At 33.6% G+C, this 20,257-nt stretch overlaps 5 protein-coding genes across 5 annotated transcripts; 2 read left to right on the top strand and 3 right to left on the bottom strand.

The window, feature by feature from the left end:
• Positions 1 to 906: 906 nt before the first annotated feature.
• Positions 907 to 2,937, bottom strand: LOC103836106. The gene is made up of 4 exons (XM_009112335.3): positions 2,699 to 2,937; positions 1,826 to 1,967; positions 1,670 to 1,733; positions 907 to 1,563 (listed from the first exon to the last, which is right to left on the bottom strand). Exons 2-4 carry the CDS (start codon positions 1,960 to 1,962, stop codon positions 1,270 to 1,272), a joined length of 495 nt encoding a protein of 164 aa, XP_009110583.1. The 5' UTR covers positions 1,963 to 1,967; positions 2,699 to 2,937; the 3' UTR covers positions 907 to 1,269.
• Positions 2,938 to 4,609: 1,672 nt separating this feature from the next.
• On the top strand, positions 4,610 to 9,872 carry LOC103836105 (zinc finger protein JAGGED-like). Its single transcript, XM_009112334.2, has 5 exons — positions 4,610 to 6,705; positions 6,788 to 6,894; positions 7,019 to 7,132; positions 7,223 to 7,304; positions 7,401 to 9,872. Coding segments are annotated over exons 1-5 (657 nt in total). The 5' UTR covers positions 4,610 to 6,703; the 3' UTR covers positions 7,753 to 9,872.
• Positions 9,873 to 10,652: 780 nt separating this feature from the next.
• On the top strand, positions 10,653 to 12,840 carry LOC103836103 (pentatricopeptide repeat-containing protein At4g02750). The gene is given in 2 exon segments (XM_018653984.2): positions 10,653 to 11,071; positions 11,281 to 12,840. Coding segments are annotated over 2 exon segments (1,461 nt in total). The 5' UTR covers positions 10,653 to 10,929; the 3' UTR covers positions 12,600 to 12,840.
• Positions 12,841 to 12,916: 76 nt separating this feature from the next.
• Positions 12,917 to 15,330, bottom strand: LOC103836104 (glyceraldehyde-3-phosphate dehydrogenase, cytosolic). The gene is made up of 10 exons (XM_009112333.3): positions 15,160 to 15,330; positions 15,039 to 15,071; positions 14,865 to 14,965; positions 14,542 to 14,657; positions 14,348 to 14,447; positions 14,027 to 14,173; positions 13,874 to 13,934; positions 13,532 to 13,772; positions 13,366 to 13,449; positions 12,917 to 13,267 (listed from the first exon to the last, which is right to left on the bottom strand). Exons 1-10 carry the CDS (start codon positions 15,161 to 15,163, stop codon positions 13,135 to 13,137), a joined length of 1,020 nt encoding a protein of 339 aa, XP_009110581.2. The 5' UTR covers positions 15,164 to 15,330; the 3' UTR covers positions 12,917 to 13,134.
• Positions 15,331 to 18,238: 2,908 nt separating this feature from the next.
• Positions 18,239 to 20,077, bottom strand: LOC103836102. The gene is made up of 2 exons (XM_009112331.3): positions 19,503 to 20,077; positions 18,239 to 19,230 (listed from the first exon to the last, which is right to left on the bottom strand). The coding sequence occupies exons 1-2, from the start codon at positions 19,820 to 19,822 to the stop codon at positions 18,390 to 18,392; spliced, it is 1,161 nt and encodes a 386-aa protein (XP_009110579.1). The 5' UTR covers positions 19,823 to 20,077; the 3' UTR covers positions 18,239 to 18,389.
• Between the last annotated feature and the right edge of the window lie 180 nt (positions 20,078 to 20,257).

Below are 20,257 nucleotides of genomic sequence, written 5' to 3'. Positions count from 1 at the left end.
GTACAATCTTTAGCGTCATGTAAAATGTAACATATAATATAAGTATTATAATTGTAACTATAGTTATGTGAAAAACTTTTAGCTATAGTTTTTGTAATTAGATATTTCTTATAATCTGATAAAACAAGATAATTCAATATTATTAGTTTGATTTTCCAAAGTTTTAAGCAAACAATCGAAATAGATCCACAGACAGAGAAATAATAAGTTGTCCTCATGTCACATGCCCGGTCTGTAACCATTGGCCATGTATGTGTATACTATATTAGTTCGTTCCTATTTTTATCGATTAATAATCACAATCTATTGGAAGCAAGGCGAACATAGCAATGGACTTGTATCATTGTGTGCGTTAGTCATGTTCGTGAACTTGGGCTCGCGAAGACTTCAGACCAATAGGAACGAAGCTGGGCCAGTGAAGGATCGTGGATACGATGAGTTTATATATTTGGTTAAAACATTTTGAAATTTCAAAACAATTAAAAATGTCTTAAATCATGTTGTTAACATGTTAGATTCTGTTAAAGAACGTTGGTAGCATGTTATATGTTGCAAATTGTAAGACGATATGCGAAATTTATAAATCTTTGGATATTTATGTATAGAGAAATGATCATATCATTTGTGTTCCTTTAATTTACTTTAGAACAAGTAAAACTTTTAAAAATAAGTACGAATTTTTGATTCGACATAATTAATGTTGTTAAAAGCAGGCATGATGACCACTCTTCTTACTTGATTAATAATTTAATATTGTAAATGTTGAAAGAATATGAAACCATTTTTTTCAGTGATCATGTATCATATTGAAAGTTTGATACATACAAGAGCGCGAAGACATGATAGTAGTTTACCAAAAAGACATGATAGTATACCATTATTGATTGATGTTTGCCAGAAAACAAGTAAATAAATAAGACTAAAAATTTCATTTCCCATGAAAATTACATCTGTACAAAAGAGACAACAGAAAAAAGAGTAGAAATGATATCTTCACATTTCAAAATTCATTCCTTTTGCTACAATAGTGAAGAACACTGATGCTCTTATTTTCTTCACTAACACTCACAAACCCTTCTCTCTCCCTTTTACTTTTACAAAACTCCCAAATTGGACACTCAAATCCTAAATTTATATATCTTTTATAAAATTACCTTTTCTTGAAAATATTTACAAATTTTCCACAGACCCACTTGATCCACAGACTCCTAAACCTTTTGAATGGTTTTTAGCCCTCTCTGTTATATATATATGCATGTTTTGGGACTCTTATGCAAGAGTAGGAACACTGTTGCGTCTGTCCATGTCAAGGCAATTAAATCCCACGACACGAACCGCAGGATTGTTCCCAAAGTTAGTCGTCGCCCTAACGCAACCGCCACCGTTCCTTGGAGAAGACGGTGGCGGCGGCTTGGTTGCTCGTGGAGTCGACGGAGGAGGAGGAGCCACCGCGAGAAGCTCGTCCTGAAAGAGTGAATCTTTGGTTAACGGGTTAGAAACTCTACTCGGCGGTGACCCTGTGAAGAATAGCTCCGGCGTCGGATCTTGTTCACAACCACCACCCTATAAATAAAATATATATGCACAAGATCAATCTCACATAACACAAAATACATAATATTTTATATATACAAATTCTAGCTATGAGCAAAAGGTTATTTATATTAACCTTAGCGAGTATGAAATCCAAAATATCACTTCTTGAATTCGACTCGCATAGCTCCATCTGGTGACTGAAATAAAAACATATTTTAACAAAATGATTGATGAAAACGTTATTCCTCTCTATAAGAAAATAAAAGAGATAAAGAAAGTATGTTTTTACCTGACTTGCCAACGGAGAGACCGAGCAAGGTGGTGGTGGTTTAGGACACCGGCACGACGTGGTTTAGGGCAAACGACGGCGTCTCTGCTCCTCCTCATCACCTCGAAAGCGTTTTGTTGAACTCCACAGCAGTTCATCTTTGCTGCTCAAAAGAATCAATCAAATCAACCACTTGCGAATAAACTTATCTTGAGGAGAGATTGATGGAGGAGGCAAAAATAAATAAGAATGTTAAATAGGATAAGGGAAGAGAAGAGGTGGTCAAACGGTAACGTGTTTATTATGGAGATCTGGTCATAATATCGTATTTAATTAATTAGTTAGGAATTTTATTAATTATTAAATTCTTTAATTAAGACAGAAATCAGCCACTTGACAAATTCCACGATACTGTTTTCTGAGATTTTTTTTTTAATTTAATAATTTTTAGCTTATATAGTGATGCTGTCAAGATCATAGTGGAGACATGATCTTTTCTTGTCTTTATTAAAAATATTTAAGTAAACTAAAAAGAAAAGTCATAAAGAAAAAGTCTAACTCGAATAGTGAGAAATTCATCTGATGCATTTTGAAATAAATATAGCTTCTCAAGAAAACAGATGGAGAAGAACATAAACTGTGATTCCATGATCTAGATAGATATGGAAATGATGAAAATCTATGCTTCTCGATAACACACATATGATCTCTAAAGGAGACGTGAAGCATCTGACATGCATGATAAGTTTCAGATCCAAAAATGAAAATCAAGAACACATTAGACAAGAATCTTTAACAGAAAATGCAAGAGTCACTCAGATCCAGACCAGAGTTTAACCCAAAACACCGAGGATTAGATCAGAAACAAAAGCACAAGATATTCGAGAGAGATACCTGAAGCTTGAAAAGCAGAGATCGTTCTTTTGGACGAGAAGCAGCTTTGAGCCAAGAAGAAGAAAGAGAAAGAGAGATCTGAAGAAAAGTCTAATGGCTCTTAGGTTAACAGCAAAGGCAGATAGAAATATAGAACCTACAGACAGCAATGTAATAGAATCCGCATCTACTTATTTATGATTAATTTCGAAACGCTTGTTTTACTTTACTTTAACTTTTATCTATATTATTAAAACTGAAGTACACTTTAGTAATGTTTGGAAACATGAATAGTACTATAACTGAAAATTGTTTGGAAACGAAGATAGCAGTACTACATTAATTGTATTTCCATATTTCACTCATATTAATTATATTGTCTTAACAATATTTCACATCATTAATTATATTACCATAATAATAATAGTGTAGATTTTATTTAGTAGTTAATCAATATTAGTTTTGTGTCAATTATAAAATCAAAAAAGTAAAATAACTGAGTTTTGCATAAGGTTAAACGTTTGTTTTAATTTGTTATACTATAACATTTTTTTTTTCAATCAGTGGAAAATTACGTAGCCAAAAACATAATTCAAAAACATGTTTAGTGAATAAAATCATAACTTAAATCAAAATAATAAAAATGAATTACATTCATTGTCACTTAATTTTTCACTCAATATAATTGCTTACTAAATAAAAAAACTCTTTCAGTTTCACTTAATTTAGCAAAACACATAAAAAATATCATTTATATTAGTTTATAAAATCAGTTAGGCATGAACACTAAATATCCACTTAGGTACGAGTCGTTCCTTTCGGGTATCGTTTTATTTTGTTTTAAAATTACTCACTCCTTGAATATTATAAATTTATGTGTAGGTTTTGAGTTGAATCCTTTTGAGTCTGGATGAGTTTGGTTCTGATGTATATGACCCTAAAATATCTAAATAACCAATGTATTTGAAACGGGTTTGGATATTTGTACCAAAAATAACCATATTATCTGATTCGATCCGGATCTTTTGAATACAATTAGTTATATTACGACATATATAAAATATAAAACACTAATTATGAAAAACAAATATTAATGTATAAAAATATAAGTATAGTTTTATTTTAGTAATTTCATTAATTATATTACTTTAACAATATATTACATCATTAATTATATTTACCGTAAAAGTAATAATGTAGATTTTTATTTATTAGTTAATCAATATTAACTTTGTGCAATTATAAAAAAAAATAAAAATGTAAGATAACCGAGTTTTGCATATGGTTAATAGTTTGGTTTAATATGTTTTACTAAAACTTTCTTTTGTCTTAGTTCCAATTGGTGAAAAATTACATAGCAAAACACATAATTCAAAGGCATAGTTTATATGAACAAGATAATAATTTAAATCAAAATAATTAAAAAGTATTATATTTATTATCACTTAATGTTTCACTTCATATAACTATTTTATTAAATAAAAAATTCTTTCTATTTTTCTTATTTTTGCCAAATATATAGAAAGAGTTTCCTTTTTAATCTATTTGCAAAATCAGTTAAGTATGGACATTCGGATACTCATTGAGGTACAAGTTGTTTCTTTCGGGATTAATTTTTTTGGATTTTTAAATTAGGCGCCACTTGGATATTATAAATTTATGTATGATGCTTGAGTTGGATCCTCTCGGGTCTGAATGATTTTGATTTTGATGTGTAGAAATATAAAAATATTTAATTAACCAATGTATCTCAAAAGAGTGTATATTTGTACCAAAAATAATCTTATTACCCGATTCAAACCAAATATTTTGAATACAATTAGTTATTCGACGACACATCTTAAATATATAACACTAATGATAAAATAACAAATAATTTATAAAACCGTAAAAATTAACACCCGCACGGGCGTGCGGGTCAATCTCTAGTTTTTAATTAATTTCTAATCAAACACATTTCATAAATTCGTTTGAAAAACGTTGCGTTGTGCACGGTTTTCAGTTTCATATTTTTATTTTTGGCTTTTTTGGGACAGCGGTCAGCGGTGCCTAACCTCTCCTAGTAAATACTCCTATTTACACCAAATAAATGTCACCGACGAAGTGACATTTTAATTCATAGTGAAATCTACTTATCACTGTTGTTTTCAGTTAATCCCTAATCACAAATATATTGTCTGGCCGATTTCAGATAATATCACCCCTGACATTAGTCGAAAAGATATTTCAAACTTTGGTCAAGCATTATAATACATTTTTAGGTTAGTTAACTATGTAACACTAAATGCGTTCTATCAGGGACGGATCGGATCAGCGAATAGGATTTATCAAAAAGAAAAAAAAAAACAAAAATCTTACGTACATAACCGTAAGAGAAGGATTCCTTTTTCTGTTTACGCATGACCACATGTCTTTGGTAGTTCAAAACCGAGATCTTTTATAGTCTTTTCACGTAGACAGTCCATGTGATTTCCCTTATCACAATATATTATTTATGTTTTAATAAAATTAACTAGATCTCGATCCGTACAAGCGCACAAATTTTTATTTTTATTTATTTTTATATAAACATTTTGTTTTCAATTATAAAGTGATATATATTATAATATATATGTGTCTATCAATTTTTAAAACATGATAAGTTTAAAATATATTTTTTATTGAATAGATTAGATTGTTTCAAACTTTCACATGTATTTGTATCTTCTTCTATATATATATTTTTGGATTATTATTTCATTATTAAAATCGTAACTATATATATAAATATTAGTAAAATATTATTTTATTGTCATATTCAAAAATATTGCAACATTTCACAAATTTAGAAAGCTTTTAAAAAATTAAAATTTTCGCTTCATAGATTTATATTATAGAGTAAATAATTAAGCATTTAGTTTTTGCTTAATTTTTAAAATAAACTATATAGTTTAAAATTTGTTTTCATTGGTGTAAGGTAGTGAAGATTAATCATTGTTAGATAATATGATTTTTGTTATTTAAAAAAAATCTTTATAATTTTAAAAGTTAACATCGACAAATATTTAAATAATTAACATATGGAGGTATAATTTTAAACACTAAATTGCATCTATTTAATTTATACTATCCATAAATCTAATGGATCATCTATTGTTTAAATCATATTATTGATAGTCCAATAAAAATTTATGGTATGTCCAATATTTAAATAATAAGATTAGAGATTAAATGTAACATGATTTTTTATGAATATGTCCATTAGATCTGTTTAAAAAAAATCACAGACTTCTGTTTTAATATATAAGATATTTTTGATTAAATTTGAGTCACTTAAGATATTTTTGATTAAATTTGAGTCAAACTTTAAATTTTTGTTCTATTTTTTCAGCAAAAAAGTAAATTTATGTTTTTCATTTATATAATCAGCTACCGAATAACCAAGTGAGAGAGGATGAATAGTTGCGAAAAGAGAGGTCACACTGATAATATTAATTTCATGCCAATAATTTGGAGTAGGCAAAACAAGAAAGAAATGATCTGCACGCAAATGTTAATAACATCATGGCGATCAACAGCAAGACAATCATGACATCCCTATCTACTATGATACCAAAAATAGTCATGAATTAGTCACTAGCTATTAACAAACTAAACATTTCGTAGTAATTTCTTATAGAAACAACAAAATCTATAAAAATAAATATATGATACTAAAAGTATGAATGAAAATTTAATTGGATGTATATGTAATATCATACATCTAATAACAACATGGAATTTACATTGGACTTGTTGTTGTATACATGATCATTATATATACTAAGGGATACCTTGACCTATTATCCCATCTCAAGTTATAGTTCTCTTGCTTAGAAGTCACAAAGCAATCCACTTTGGGTTCCATGCCCAATTTTCTCATTTCTAGAGAAATAAAGATATATATTGATAAAAAGATATCTCACAAATTAGCTTCTCTTATCCCGCCATTCTTCACTCCCTTAAGTGTTTTAGCTTAGCTTATTCTCTTCTGTCTTCTCGGTACTCATGTTGGTGTCTCTGTCCTCTCTTTTTCTCTTTATTGCTCTTGCTAAATCTTTATTAATTCTATTGATACGTAAAATTTTGCAGGAGAGCTGAAGATAATAACACTTTTGATCTTAATAACTTACCTGATGATCCTTCTATAGACTTTTTCCCATTCTTTAAAGAAGGCTCGTCTTCATCTTCATCCTCTGGTACATACTACTTTAGCTTATTTTACTCTCTTAATTTTATTAATTCGAACTATTAAATCATCTAATCAATAGATGTACACTTGATTATTTATTATGAGAATCAAATTAATATAGTATTGAGTAGGAGGATTTAGAGAGAAGCACATCAAAGATGGAAAAGAGTACGAATGTAGATTTTGTTCACTCAAGTTCTTCAAATCCCAAGCTCTCGGTGGCCACATGAACCGCCACCGTCAAGGCAAGAGACCCCGTTTTTGTATAGTATGTGTATATATTAATATGTATGAGTTTGCATAAATAAATTTAACTTTTGTTATGGTGATTTTAGAGAGGGAGGCGGAGTCACTAAACAAAGCTCGTGAACTTCTTCGCAACAATACATTTCCTCCTCATCAAGGACCTCCATTTAGGTATTTTTGATTTCTCTCTTTCTTATGCAATTTTAATTCGTTTTCCTTTACTATAGATATCATTTTAATCAACATTAATTGTTATATTCTATATAGTTATCAGCATGGAGATATGCATATAGGAGACCCAATAACACCATACAAACCAATGATGTATCCACCAAGATTGTTCTCCCCCTCCGCACTTCTGCCGCCACCACCACTTGTGCAACCTTATCTTTATCCACCACGGTCTCCTACCCCACCGTTATCGCTTCCTTACCATTGCACCGACGACTACTATTTGTACAACAATGGTACACATCACCAAACCTTAACCAATAGCGGTTGCGGTGGTCGCTCACTGCCTGAATCTAGATACATCTTCATCGGTTCACCCGTGGCTAATGGCTATAGGGTTGCTCCTCCTCTTTCGCAGCCTCTACCTCCACATCATGGTTATAATTAAGGCAATGGAACAAATGTGTGTGTTTTAATAAAATTTTATCCATTAATGTTAGATTTATCCATATTTTGTGGAATATTGTAAGAGACATGCCAAAGTAATTGATAATGAAAAACTGAAATTCACACTGGAGAGGGAGTGTTGTATTTTGGAGTTATGTGAGAAGTTTGTATTTGTATGAAGGAGCAGCTTTAAACTATTTTTATTTTGTTTTTTCTTATCATCATCTACCACTTTCTGGTTCGGAGCTGTTTGTGAGACCAAGTGTTGTCTCGTTCTATATTTGTTCTTTGAACTTTTCTTTTTCCTCTGGAGATATAAAAAGAACATAGAAGTGGCGAAAGACTAGGGAGAGGAGAGATCAACTTAGTTTTGGACTTCTTCTACTTGAGTTATAACTAACTCTTATGTTTAATCCTTCCAATTTACATTTATGATTAGAGTAAATTAGCTAAATATACTAACAAATGTGGGATATCATTGAATGGAGGGAAAATGGTAATGTTGGGGGAAGAAAATTGGAGGGATATAGGGTATGAAGTGCAAATAGGGTAAAAGTGGTGGGTAGAGAGTACAAATTCTCTTATGATTTATGATTATCTATTTTTGCAACATTTTTGATAAATAAATTGTGGTCTTTATGTTTAATTTGTTTCGTTACCGAATTCATCGTCATGACATTATACGTTACAAATCTAAGAAAATCTTCAGGCGCAAGTTGTACCATCAAAAACAGACTTCGACGGTTCAAGTCGATGCAGTCACACGTGAATCTAACATGTAGAATTATCGGTCGTAATATTATCCATGCATAGTTTGTAATAGTATAAATAAGTAACGTTAATAAAAATATCTAAGAAAATCCAAAATGCAAATCCAAAACGCAAACCTAAACAGAAAAAAAAACAAAGTTTATATCTTGTAAGTCAAAATAGCGATCAAGAGGGAAAGAGAGAGATCAAATGAGATCTCGGCTGAAGCATGTTTCTGTGATAAAAGGATAAATAAAGAGCTATTCATGGAAAGAAATAAATCATGATTTTGTCAAAGAAGGCGAGCGAACATCTCCAACCTTACTGCAAATACTTTAAAATGAAGTGGATTATGTAATTTTTTTTTTCATAACTGTATAATCCACTTCATTTTGCAGTAAATTTTATAGTGGGGTTGGAGATGTTCGAACCCTATGGATATGTAATCACAGTCTTCCCAAGAGTTATATGTATATATAAAAATAAATGAACAATCAGAAAGCGAAGGAGGGGAGTGAGAGGGAGATTGATTGAGTGGATCAGTAATTCAGTATTGATTTTGTGAATGAGTTTAAATTAAGGCCTATTAAAAAGAAGTTGGACTCTTAACTGAGCCACTGAGACATAAACAACTGTGGTAAGGACTTATTGATGCAGTTAAGTTTCTCTTGTTTCAGTCTGACGATTGCACAACTGCATGCGGTAAAGAGTATCTTATATCAGCTTTTACTATTTCTTAGCTTTGCTCCTCGGTTTCAATTCTACCCTACTCCTATAACTATATAAGTATATAACCCTTTTTGAGAAAACTAATATACGCTTTTTCTAGTACAAACTTGTTCATATAAATATGTTTTTTTTGGGATAAAATTCATATAAATATGTTTTACAAATACATTTCCTAATCCAAGTCTACATTAACATTGAAATCTATGATCATCCGATGAACCTATATATATATATAACAATATCTTATGTCAACACATATACTGCTAATTTGTAATCAATCATTCATCTCGACTAGCAAAGCGAAATTAAACTTATTACTTGACTAGATCCACTTATCTATCTAATAAGTATAGTAAAACATGTATTTCCCAATTATCTGAAATCATGTATTATGGTTACAAAATAGAAGTTAATTGTAAATAACAAGATATTTTTTTTTTGGACAACTGTGAAAACAACATATATGCGTTTGATAGAACATAGATGTATGTATGTATATGTGAATCATATATGTATTACATAGAACATACACCCTTTTTTTGAGTCAAATGAACATACACCTTTCTACACATGGTTCTATTGTACATCTAGTTAAGTACAATTATAATATGTACTATCAATAAAGTACACACAAAATATAATGAACAACATTTGTTAAGTAGTGACATAACATTACATGTTAGGTGTGCGTCTATATATACATAACATTCCTGAAATCCATGAACTAATACAAATGGAAAACATGAGATTTTAATAATTAGGAGGGAAACGGGTAAGTAGGAGCTAGGAGTAGATAGAATATGCGTTTCAGAAGGATGAAACAGGAAAGTGGAGCTTTTTCTATTTATGCAAATAAAAGTTTTTAGGGTTCAGTTACCGAATGCTATACATATAAGTAGTTTACTAGAATAGGCTGCTGAAAATGATGTTCCTATACAATGACACCGCCCCATCTCTATTACACACTATAACCATACAGTTAATAGTACTTGAACTTTATATAGGTCTTCATAGGCTTGTTTACTTTGGGTATGTTTTAAAGTAATGTAGATTTAGAGTAAATGTTGAGGCTGGATAGCATAGGGTTTATGGTACACATATACAATATGATACACCTAGTGTTAGCACACACAATTATTAACGAAAAGCATAGCTAATCAGATTTAAAATCGGATACGGTATAATACAATTAAAAATTGTTAGATATAATTTGAGGTTTTACATTTGTATTGATAATTGTAGAGTATTTCAATTTTTTTTGAAACAATTTCAATTAGCTCTTTATTTTTTGGGAAAGTAAAAGCAACAATTTAACCTCTTTATTTTTTCCTTGGTAAAAATAGAATCGAATAGTAAAAAGTAAAAAATACAGTTTAAACTCACTACACACACGAGCAGCAGTGTATGCATAACCTTCTAATTCGTTGAGAAGGTATTGACTTTTGTCGTTCAAGTCCTTCGACTTCTGTATACTTTCGCTGAATGTCACTGTGGCGCTTAATCGGATCCTCTCGGTAAAGACTCGTCCTTTTGTTTTTTGAATCGTAATCGAAAATTGCGAGTGTTTCCGTAGCTTTAGCTTCGAAATCACCAAAGAGGCTTTTGGAAGAGAAGCTCATCTCTCTCTTGGAGTCATGTAAAACCCAGAAACACCTTCTCCAAATCAAGTCACAGACTTTAACTCACGGGTTAGAAGACAATGATTACGTCGGTCCGAGAATCATTTCCGCTTGTTGTCGGGTCGCGAGAATCGGTTACGCACGCCAGGTGTTCGACAGAATGGCTCAACCAACTGTTTCTATTTACAACGCCATGTTAAATGGTTACACGCAAAACGACATGTACAGTGACGTTTTGCTGTTGTTCAAGAGGATGAGAAGGAACGATGTGATGCCTAATTGGTTTACTCTCCCCGTCGTTTTGAAAGCTTGCGTGATGGTCAAGGAACTAAGACAAGGCGAGGAGTTACAGTGCTTTTCTATAAAAACAGGGTTTAGATCAAACCCTTACGTAGGAACGAAGCTGATTGAGATGTACTCGTGCGCAGGAGTGTTACCGTCGGCTAATAAAGTGTTCTGTGAGATGGGTGAGAGAAATGTAGTTACTTGGACTTCGATGATCAATGGGTATATACTGAACAAGGACTTAGTCTCTGCTCGGCGGTTTTTTGATCTGTCCCCTGAGAGAGACACTGTGCTATGGAACACTATGGTAGCTGGTTATATTCAAACGGGGAACATGATGGAAGAAGCTAGGAGTCTTTTCGATTCGATGCCTTGTAAGGACATCATGTCGTGGAACACAGTTTTGGAGGGTTATGCAAATAGTGGAAACGTTGAGGCTTGTGAGAGAGTTTTCGAAGAGATGCCTGAGAGAAATGTGTTCTCTTGGAATGGTTTGATCAAGGGGTATACACAGAGTGGGAGGCTTGATAAAGTGTTGGATTGTTTTAAGAGAATGGTAGATGAAGATAAGGTTGTTCCTAATGATGCAACTTTGACTTCAGTCTTATCAGCTTGTGCAAAGTTAGGAGCTTTCGAGTTCGGGAAACGGGTGCATAAGCGTGGAGAGAGTCTTGGGTTTGATAAGGTTAATGTGAACTTCATGAATGCTTTGGTTGATATGTATGCAAAATGCGGAGCTATAGAGATGGCAATGGAAGTCTTTAATACCATAAAGAGAAGAGATTTGATAAGTTGGAATACTGTAATCAACGGTTTAGCTGCTCATGGACATGGAACCGAGGCTTTAGGTTTATTCCGTGAGATGAAAACTTGCGGAGTTAGACCGGACAAGATAACGTTCGTAGGTGTTCTATGCGCCTGTAGACACATGGGTTTGGTTGAAGATGGGTTAGCTTATTACAACTCCATGTTTACTGATTACTCAATCACGCCTCAGATAGAGCATTGCGGCTGTATGGTGGATTTGCTCTCCCGTGCTGGGCTTTTAACACAAGCTGTTGAGTTTATAAACAAAATGCCGGTGAAAGCGGACGCTGTTATATGGGCCACTTTGCTTGGAGCTTCGAAGGTTTACAAGAAGGTGGAGGTCGGCGAGCTTGCTCTTGGAGAGCTGGTTAAGCTTGAGCCGAGAAACCCGGCTAATTTCGTGATGCTTTCAAACATATACGGTGATCTTGGGAGATTTGATGATGCTGCTAGGTTGAAAGTTGCTATGAGAGACACGGGGTTTAAGAAAGAAGCAGGTGTTAGCTGGATTGAGACTGATGATGGTTTGGTGAAGTTTTATTCTTCTGGAGAGAAGCATCGTAGAACAGAGGAGTTACAGGGGATCTTGAGAGAGCTGAAGAACTACAGTATCTTGCTTGATGATGAAGAAGAAGAACTTCAAGAACATTTGATCTAAATCTAGATTGTGTTGAAATATTTGTTATGGTGTCAGTTTCAATTTGCTAGAAAGCATAATATGTCTCTTACACTCTATAGTGGGATACTTCTTATAGTCTCTTGCTCTTTACATAGTGACCATAAGAAGAAGCCTTTATTACAGATCTCTCACGATCACTTTGTTGTTATACGAAAAGAGGTTTGATACATTCTGTAATACTGGTGTTTTTGTCCAATTACAACTTCTGTTTTGATGCCTAGTTTTCTATACATGTATGTGAGGTTTATGCAAACCGGCACTGTTTCATATAACTAAATAAAAGCCGGTTTGTGCTTATCTTGAATGCATTGTAATAAAAGTAGACTTGTGTATCAAAGGATTTTCAGTAAAGAAATAAACAAGGTTTACAAACTTCCAATCACGTCACGTGAAGGAGAATCGCTAAAACCAAAAAGAAAAGATGAGTTTTTAGATCTCGAGAAAATTTATTCGAAAAGCTGACAAATTAAGACACCGTTGCATCATATTCGAGATCTTGTTTCTCTTGAGCGCTTTAGGCCTTGGACATGTGGATGATCAAGTCGACCACACGGGTACTGTAACCCCATTCGTTGTCATACCACGACACCAGTTTCACGAAGTTGTCACTCAATGCGATTCCAGCCTTGGCGTCAAAAATGCTCGACCTGACACATCACATAAACACATTGTTTTAAAATCATTACCAAAACAGACTAGAAAATTTGAGTAAATTCAAAGTGCGTAGAAGATATTGGTTTATTACCTGTTGTCGCCAACGAAGTCAGTTGAGACAACATCGTCCTCGGTGTAACCAAGGATTCCCTTTAGCTTGCCTTCAGATTCCTCCCTGTAACAATCCAATCCAATTAGTTATCTATCTTACAAAAGATATGCGAAACTAGTGATCTATATATATACTGAAAGCTTACTTGATAGCCTTCTTGATTTCATCGTAGGTCGCAGCTTTCTCGAGTCTAACCGTAAGGTCAACAACTGAAACATCAACGGTGGGAACACGGAAGGACATTCCGGTCAACTTTCCGTTGAGCTGTGGAAGCACCTTTCCGACAGCCTTGGCAGCTCCGGTGCTGCTGGGAATGATGTTGAAGGAAGCGGCTCTTCCACCTCTCCAGTCCTTCATTGATGGACCATCAACAGTCTTCTGAGTAGCTGAATCACACAAACAAAACCAAAAGGTCATTCATAATTTGGAGATTCAAAAAGAGGAAACATGCCTTTATGAATCAAATATAGTGAAATGAAATATGTACCAGTGATAGAGTGGACGGTAGTCATGAGTCCCTCAACAATTCCAAACCTGTCGTTGATAACCTGAAAACGAGATCACAAGATTCAATTCAGCAAGGGACGATTATACACTTGAAACTCCGACTTCATACGAAAAAAATGAAAGAAATAGAGACCTTGGCAAGTGGAGCAAGGCAGTTAGTGGTGCAACTAGCGTTGGAAACAATGTTAAGATCAGACTTGTATTCATGCTCATTGACACCAACGACAAACATGGGAGCATCTTTGCTTGGGGCAGAGATCACAACTTTCTTGGCACCACCCTAAAACAAAACAGCAAACAAACCATATGATACATTAGTAACTTACAAACAAATGCTCTCTATTCATAAAGAGCAAAATTAAATTCCTTTCAAATTTTGATGTACAATCATATAAACATGTATGGAAACAGAATTATTCTATATTTATAGATAAATGAGGCCCAAAAAGCAAACCTTCAAGTGAGCAGCGGCCTTGTCCTTGTCAGTGAAAACACCAGTAGACTCCACAACAAAGTCAGCACCAGCCTCACCCCATGGGATCTCCTCAGGGTTCCTTCAGAAATAAAACACCACAAATTATTAAATTTTCATAACATAAGAAGAGAGATACAAAGATTTGAATATATATCAAATCGATTTATGTATACCTGATGCCAAAAACAGTGACTGGCTTCTCACCAAAGAGAAGAGTTTTCTCATCCTTTATCTTAAGCTCGTTGTGCTTCCACTGACCGTGAACACTGTCGTACTTAAACATGTACGTCTGCAACAAACACACTCGATCAGAAAATCCATCCTCGAATTAACCAAACCAAGTTACAATTAATCGACACGTCATCAATCCGGTTTAACTAAACCACGTTAATAATTAAAATCAACACAATCAATCCGGTTCACGAGCTATGTGACAAACCAAGATTCGATTCACTGTAAACGACGATTAGCATCGAAGTGGAAGAGTAAAACTCACCATGTACTCGGTGGTGATGAAAGGATCGTTAACAGCGACGAGCTCAACATCGTTCCTTTGAAGGATAACTCTCGCCACCAAGCGACCGATTCTTCCGAAACCTACACGAAGATTCAAATCTCAGATTCATTCCACAGATCTAAACCTAATTAAACGATTCAGGAAAACACTCACCGTTGATTCCGATCTTAATCTTCTTGTTGTCAGCTACACAAACACAAGAAAACATAAAAAAAAAACGCGATCAGATTACAAACTCTAACAAAAAAAGCATCAACAACGGAGAGGTACTCACCCATGGCGATGAGATCGAGAGAGAAAGCTAAGCTCCGAGCGTGAAGATAGTCAAGTGAGTGAAGAGTTTGGTGAGGCTTTAGCGTTTATTTAAAGGAGGAGATGAAATCTGATCGAGTGGCTGAGATTTTTTCTTGGGTAAAAAGGTGACAGGTCAGAGATTTAGTATCTAATGTTACAAGATCGTCCTTGACTTTTTAGATTATTTACCTTTTCTGCCACTGTTTAGGCCAACCGTTTATGGTAGGATTAAGAAAGTAATCAGAGAAACTAATGGCGCTTGCGCGGAATATTCGAGGTTTATAACTCAGATCCTATGGGCCGGGCCGATGCACACAGGCTAACGCAGCAGGTTTTCGAAACCAGACCCATCCAATGAGCAGACAACAAGTAATTTCGTAAAATTCTAATTTGTTATTGAATGTTGATGATGATGTAGGATAGCACAACTTTTTCTTTGAAATGTTAATTTTCTTTTGCTTTACATTAAAAATATATCAGTTGTATCTTATATGAAGCTTCTAGATGTCATCCTCAAAATAATTTGTTTTGTTCTTATTGTCTCTAGATATTTTGTAATTTGGTGTTCTATATTTATCAAATAGGGACTTTTTATTGAGAGTTGAGACTTGAGACACACATGTAGACGTTCCACTTTGAGAGCTTTGGTAGGTCAGATGAATGTGACAGCAAAACATAGCTCAGTTTATGCATGACTCTTGGCTTTTGCCAAAAGTCTCCTTCTTCTCCTCCTCTTATTTTTCTCTTTTGATTTTATTTTTATTTTGATGTTAGGTGAAGGCATATAAAACTCTTTAGTCTGGTAGACATATGGTGATATGAATCCTGCATCCTATAAATAACCAAAATGTTTCTCAAATGTCAACAAATATATCATACAACCGTAAATGTATTTGGACACATGAACATAACACCAGCAAGTGAGTTTTAACATAATCTAGAGTTGAATTAGTATATGGTCATTGTGTTCTAAGTTATAATTAACATCCGAATTCATATCTAAGAATGGACATTTCTGTTTAACATTGGTTTGATTTTGTATGGTTAATTTGGTTTTCATAAACCTCCCACCAATCTCATTCAAACTCGCATTGGTTTAGTTTGGGTTTACTTTGCTTCTGTTCAGTTTGGTTCCATTTAATTTGATTTATAGATAAAATTATTTGGTATTAGTTCAGCTACTTATAAAGAAATTTAAACTTTGTATCGTTATATATATTTTTTTCCAACTAAAAATTCAAGACCGAATTGTATCAAACCTATCTCAAAATTACAAGAGATACTTGTCATATGAGATATTAGAATTAAGAGTAGAAAACATTATAATTTTATTATTTTATCATATTGATAAATTTTAAAAAATGTGGGGATTAAGATTGCATGGAAGATGGCCTGTTTTGGTTCTAAGATTCTCTTTGGAAAACACGGGTTCGCGCAACCGTTCTTCTCCAACGGCTCAAAAATAGCCTTCGTTTAAGAATGTTAGATGTTCTTCTCCAACTGGTCAAAGATCGCCTACGTTTCAGAAGGTTAGATATTCTTCTCTTGTCTATATGTTTTACAAGGTTCAGTATGTTTTACTAGTTTCATCCATATGTTCATTTTAAAATCATGCGTTTAGGCATGCTTACTAGAGCTAAAAAACTGATATATTTTAATGAAGGATTAGATATAAAAACTGAGCAAAAACTGAGCAAATTTAATAAGTAAAACATGAAAACTTTAATGAATGGAATCTTATCCATATAAATCTTCTTAGAGCCAATGTTAGTCCATTTGCATGATGGATTAGATATAAAATAAGTTGCTTAAAGGTTTATGCATTCACTAACCATTTCAATTAACTCACCACAATTGCATATATTAAACTCTTTTGTTTGCTTTGCAAATTTTGACTCGGGTGTTATTCAATTAGTGATTAAAATAAATTATTAATGTTTTGTAGTATATCAAATTTTAAAATATTTTAAGGTGATGGATTCTAAAATTTCTGCAGTATACATTGGATTTCGAGTTCAATAATTTATTCACGAGACTCCATAAGAAATGATTTGGAATCAATCTAAAATACAAAAAAAAATCAAAATCTGAAAAAATTGAATAACACTAGATTTTTAAAACTGGATTTAAATAATTTATTTGATAACACTAGATTTTAAAATAGAATTTATAATCATCATTCGAATAACAATAAATTATGTATATATTTAAACTCTATTAAAATACATGATTGGATAACAACACCTAAACAGTGGATCTGCCTAATTGTGAATTCAAGTTGTTGTATAGGACATAAGTGATACATTCAATCTAAAGTTAATGAATTAAATGGCACAAAAGAAAGTTTATGATACTGACAAAGACAACTTCTGAGGATTGTCGCTTACCAAAATGATTCAGACATTCCACCGACTAACCTCACTTCCTGACACCATGACTCTAGCTCAGACCTGCTCTAGAGATGGACAAGGATATGTAGTCATGTACTCTCCCTGAAAGCTGACATAAATCTCTTGAAATTTGCTCTGTTTTTCCTGTTTTACTTATTAAAATTTTCAATTCTATACAAACTACTGAACGTGACCAGAACATTGGAAAAAGCTTTTTTTCTTCTTTGTTGATCAATGATATTCACAAAATTTTTGAAGACTCGGAGAGGTGGAACTTCACACATAGTGTGGTTGTTAATAAATGGTTGAGTTTAGAAATCTTTGAAATTGAATTAGATGTTTAGGTTTTTGTCTCGTGGCTACCTTCAAAGACGTTCCAAACACTGAAAAGCAAACCTTGTTTCTCAAAAGGCTCAGCTTGTACTGTCCACTCTTGGATTTCTCTGATCCAACCAAGAACGTTAAGGAAAAGGAGATCAAGCGTCAAACATTGCTTGAGGTTGTGGATTATGTAGCCACTTTGAATACCAAGTTCAGTGAAAATGCCATCCAAAAAGCCGTTGTAATGGTTTCTGCTAATGTATTCAGAACATTGAGGCTCATTGCTTCACCTGAGACCGAGACAAAGTTAATTGTTTTTGTATTACCGTTTCTGCTACATCCAAGCAAGACAATCATTCAAACCAGTTCTGGATTATTCATTATACAGAGTTTACATGAATATAGAGCTTTACATAGGTGCATGCATGAAGCTTAATTACATTAAATGAAACACAGTACCATAAGTTGCACACATGAAACGAAAAGAAGCTGAATAAACTCAAACCCACTTGCTCTTCAACTTATCAACATGTGTAAACTCATAAGTCAACACCAAACTCCCATCAGTTCTCTTTAATTCAAAGCTCTCTACAAGTACATAGCATTTATAACTCTTCCACTGTGATGAACCGCCTTCGAATCTCTCTGATCTCTTAATCCTAGACCTTACTTCATCGCCTCTATTTAACCAACCGAACCTCTCCTCTTCCCACTTAATCCTCTCCACGACCACTGACCCGAGACCTATCTTCATGTCTTGTCTCTCATCTCTTAAGACACTAAACAAAACAATTCCATCAGCTCTAGTCTCTCTCAGGTTGGTTACTTCTCCATCAAGCTTCACCACTTCTGTTTCTACTTCAACATCAACAACAACCTCACTTGCTTCCTCGTTGTAACTACATGAGTAAACCTCTTCCCATCTTTGTTTAAGAGTCATTCTGTAATAAGTTGAGGTTTTAATCTGATTTTTTGCGTCTCCTTCTTTCACGAATATGAAAGGGACATACCATTTTCCTACCACAACGCTTGTATTCATATCTTTGGGAAGCTCGGACCGTAGCTTATCGTTGATTCCCTTTGCATCATCTGCCAAACCAAAGTCTTGAGAATTCGAGTACCCAACGGTCCAGTACTTTCTCTTAAGGAACTCCGGTGGTATCCCATTAGGAGCAACAGAAGTGGCAGTGTAATAACCAGATGATGCTCGGCGGTTATGGATCTCAAATTGTTGGTATATGTCATAAGGATCTGCTTCTTGTGGCTTAGCTTCAGGAATGTAGCTAAAGCAAAAGCAGCAGGGGACTCTGTCTTCTTCTTTTGCACTTGCCGAAGCTCCTCTGCAAAGGAAATAGGGTTTCAGGAATCTTGTTATGCAAGTTAGGTCTTTCAGCTTTGATATATTAAAAATATATGGATTCAAACCTTAAAACGTTACTAAAAATAAATAAATAAACTCATCTTAAAATATAATTTGTGAAGAAATAATGGAAAACTACATCAAACCGAGCCAAATGATGCTAGAATGTATTTTCATCAACCATAACACACATAAAAGATTATTTGGTATTTGTTCAAAAAAAAAAAAAAAAGATTATTTGGTCATACATACCCTGAGTGCTTCCCACGTCTTTTAATGACATAATAACGGTTCAAAGATAGAGGCTGTCCAGGAACCGGAATGAACAGAACGGGGTCATGGTAACTGCGCCTGTTATCATTAGTTCCGGTTCTGTAAGTCACAGTCAGCTTTGCGTTCTGTGGGAATGGTAAGCCTTTGAGTTCACCATCGTAGCAAGATCCGAAGCAACAAGTCGGCTTTGACTCTTCATCTTGAATCACAAGTACACCTGAGTTTGGACCTTCCGGCAACGATTGTGTCAAGTTTGACGTGTTTTTCTGGTATTCCGAGAGATGCCTTGTTACATACATCTTGAAGTCAGAATCTTTAAGGTGATGAATTAGAAATCAAAGAGATATGTTTTGTTTATATAGAGCATCATTAGTTGAGAAATTAAAGCCGTAAGCTAATTTGACAAGTTATTGGTTAAAGACTTTTTAAAGACTTTTCAAATATTTTGAGTTAGATGGTCCAATTTATAATTCCAAAGTTATGACCTTGACTTGGTCTCACAATTTCACAAACCTATCATGAGTGTATGATAGCTTGGTAACATACATCTTTCATTGATTCTTTGTTAATCAAGATCGATCTTGTCATCGTTTATATTTATAAAAAGGATCATAAGAACGTCTGAACGTGCAAGGAAGTTAGCTAAGCTATTGTTTATAAACTTAAATTGAATCTTTGACCCAATCTGAGGTTTGACTTTAACATTTGTCAGAATATTTTGTTGGGCTGTTCTG

Source organism: Brassica rapa, chromosome A08 (genome assembly GCF_000309985.2).
Source record: "Brassica rapa cultivar Chiifu-401-42 chromosome A08, CAAS_Brap_v3.01, whole genome shotgun sequence".
NCBI classification, from domain to species: domain Eukaryota; kingdom Viridiplantae; phylum Streptophyta; class Magnoliopsida; order Brassicales; family Brassicaceae; genus Brassica; species Brassica rapa.
Note: the sequence above shows the minus strand (reverse complement) of the source record. Positions and strands in the feature narration are given on the sequence as shown.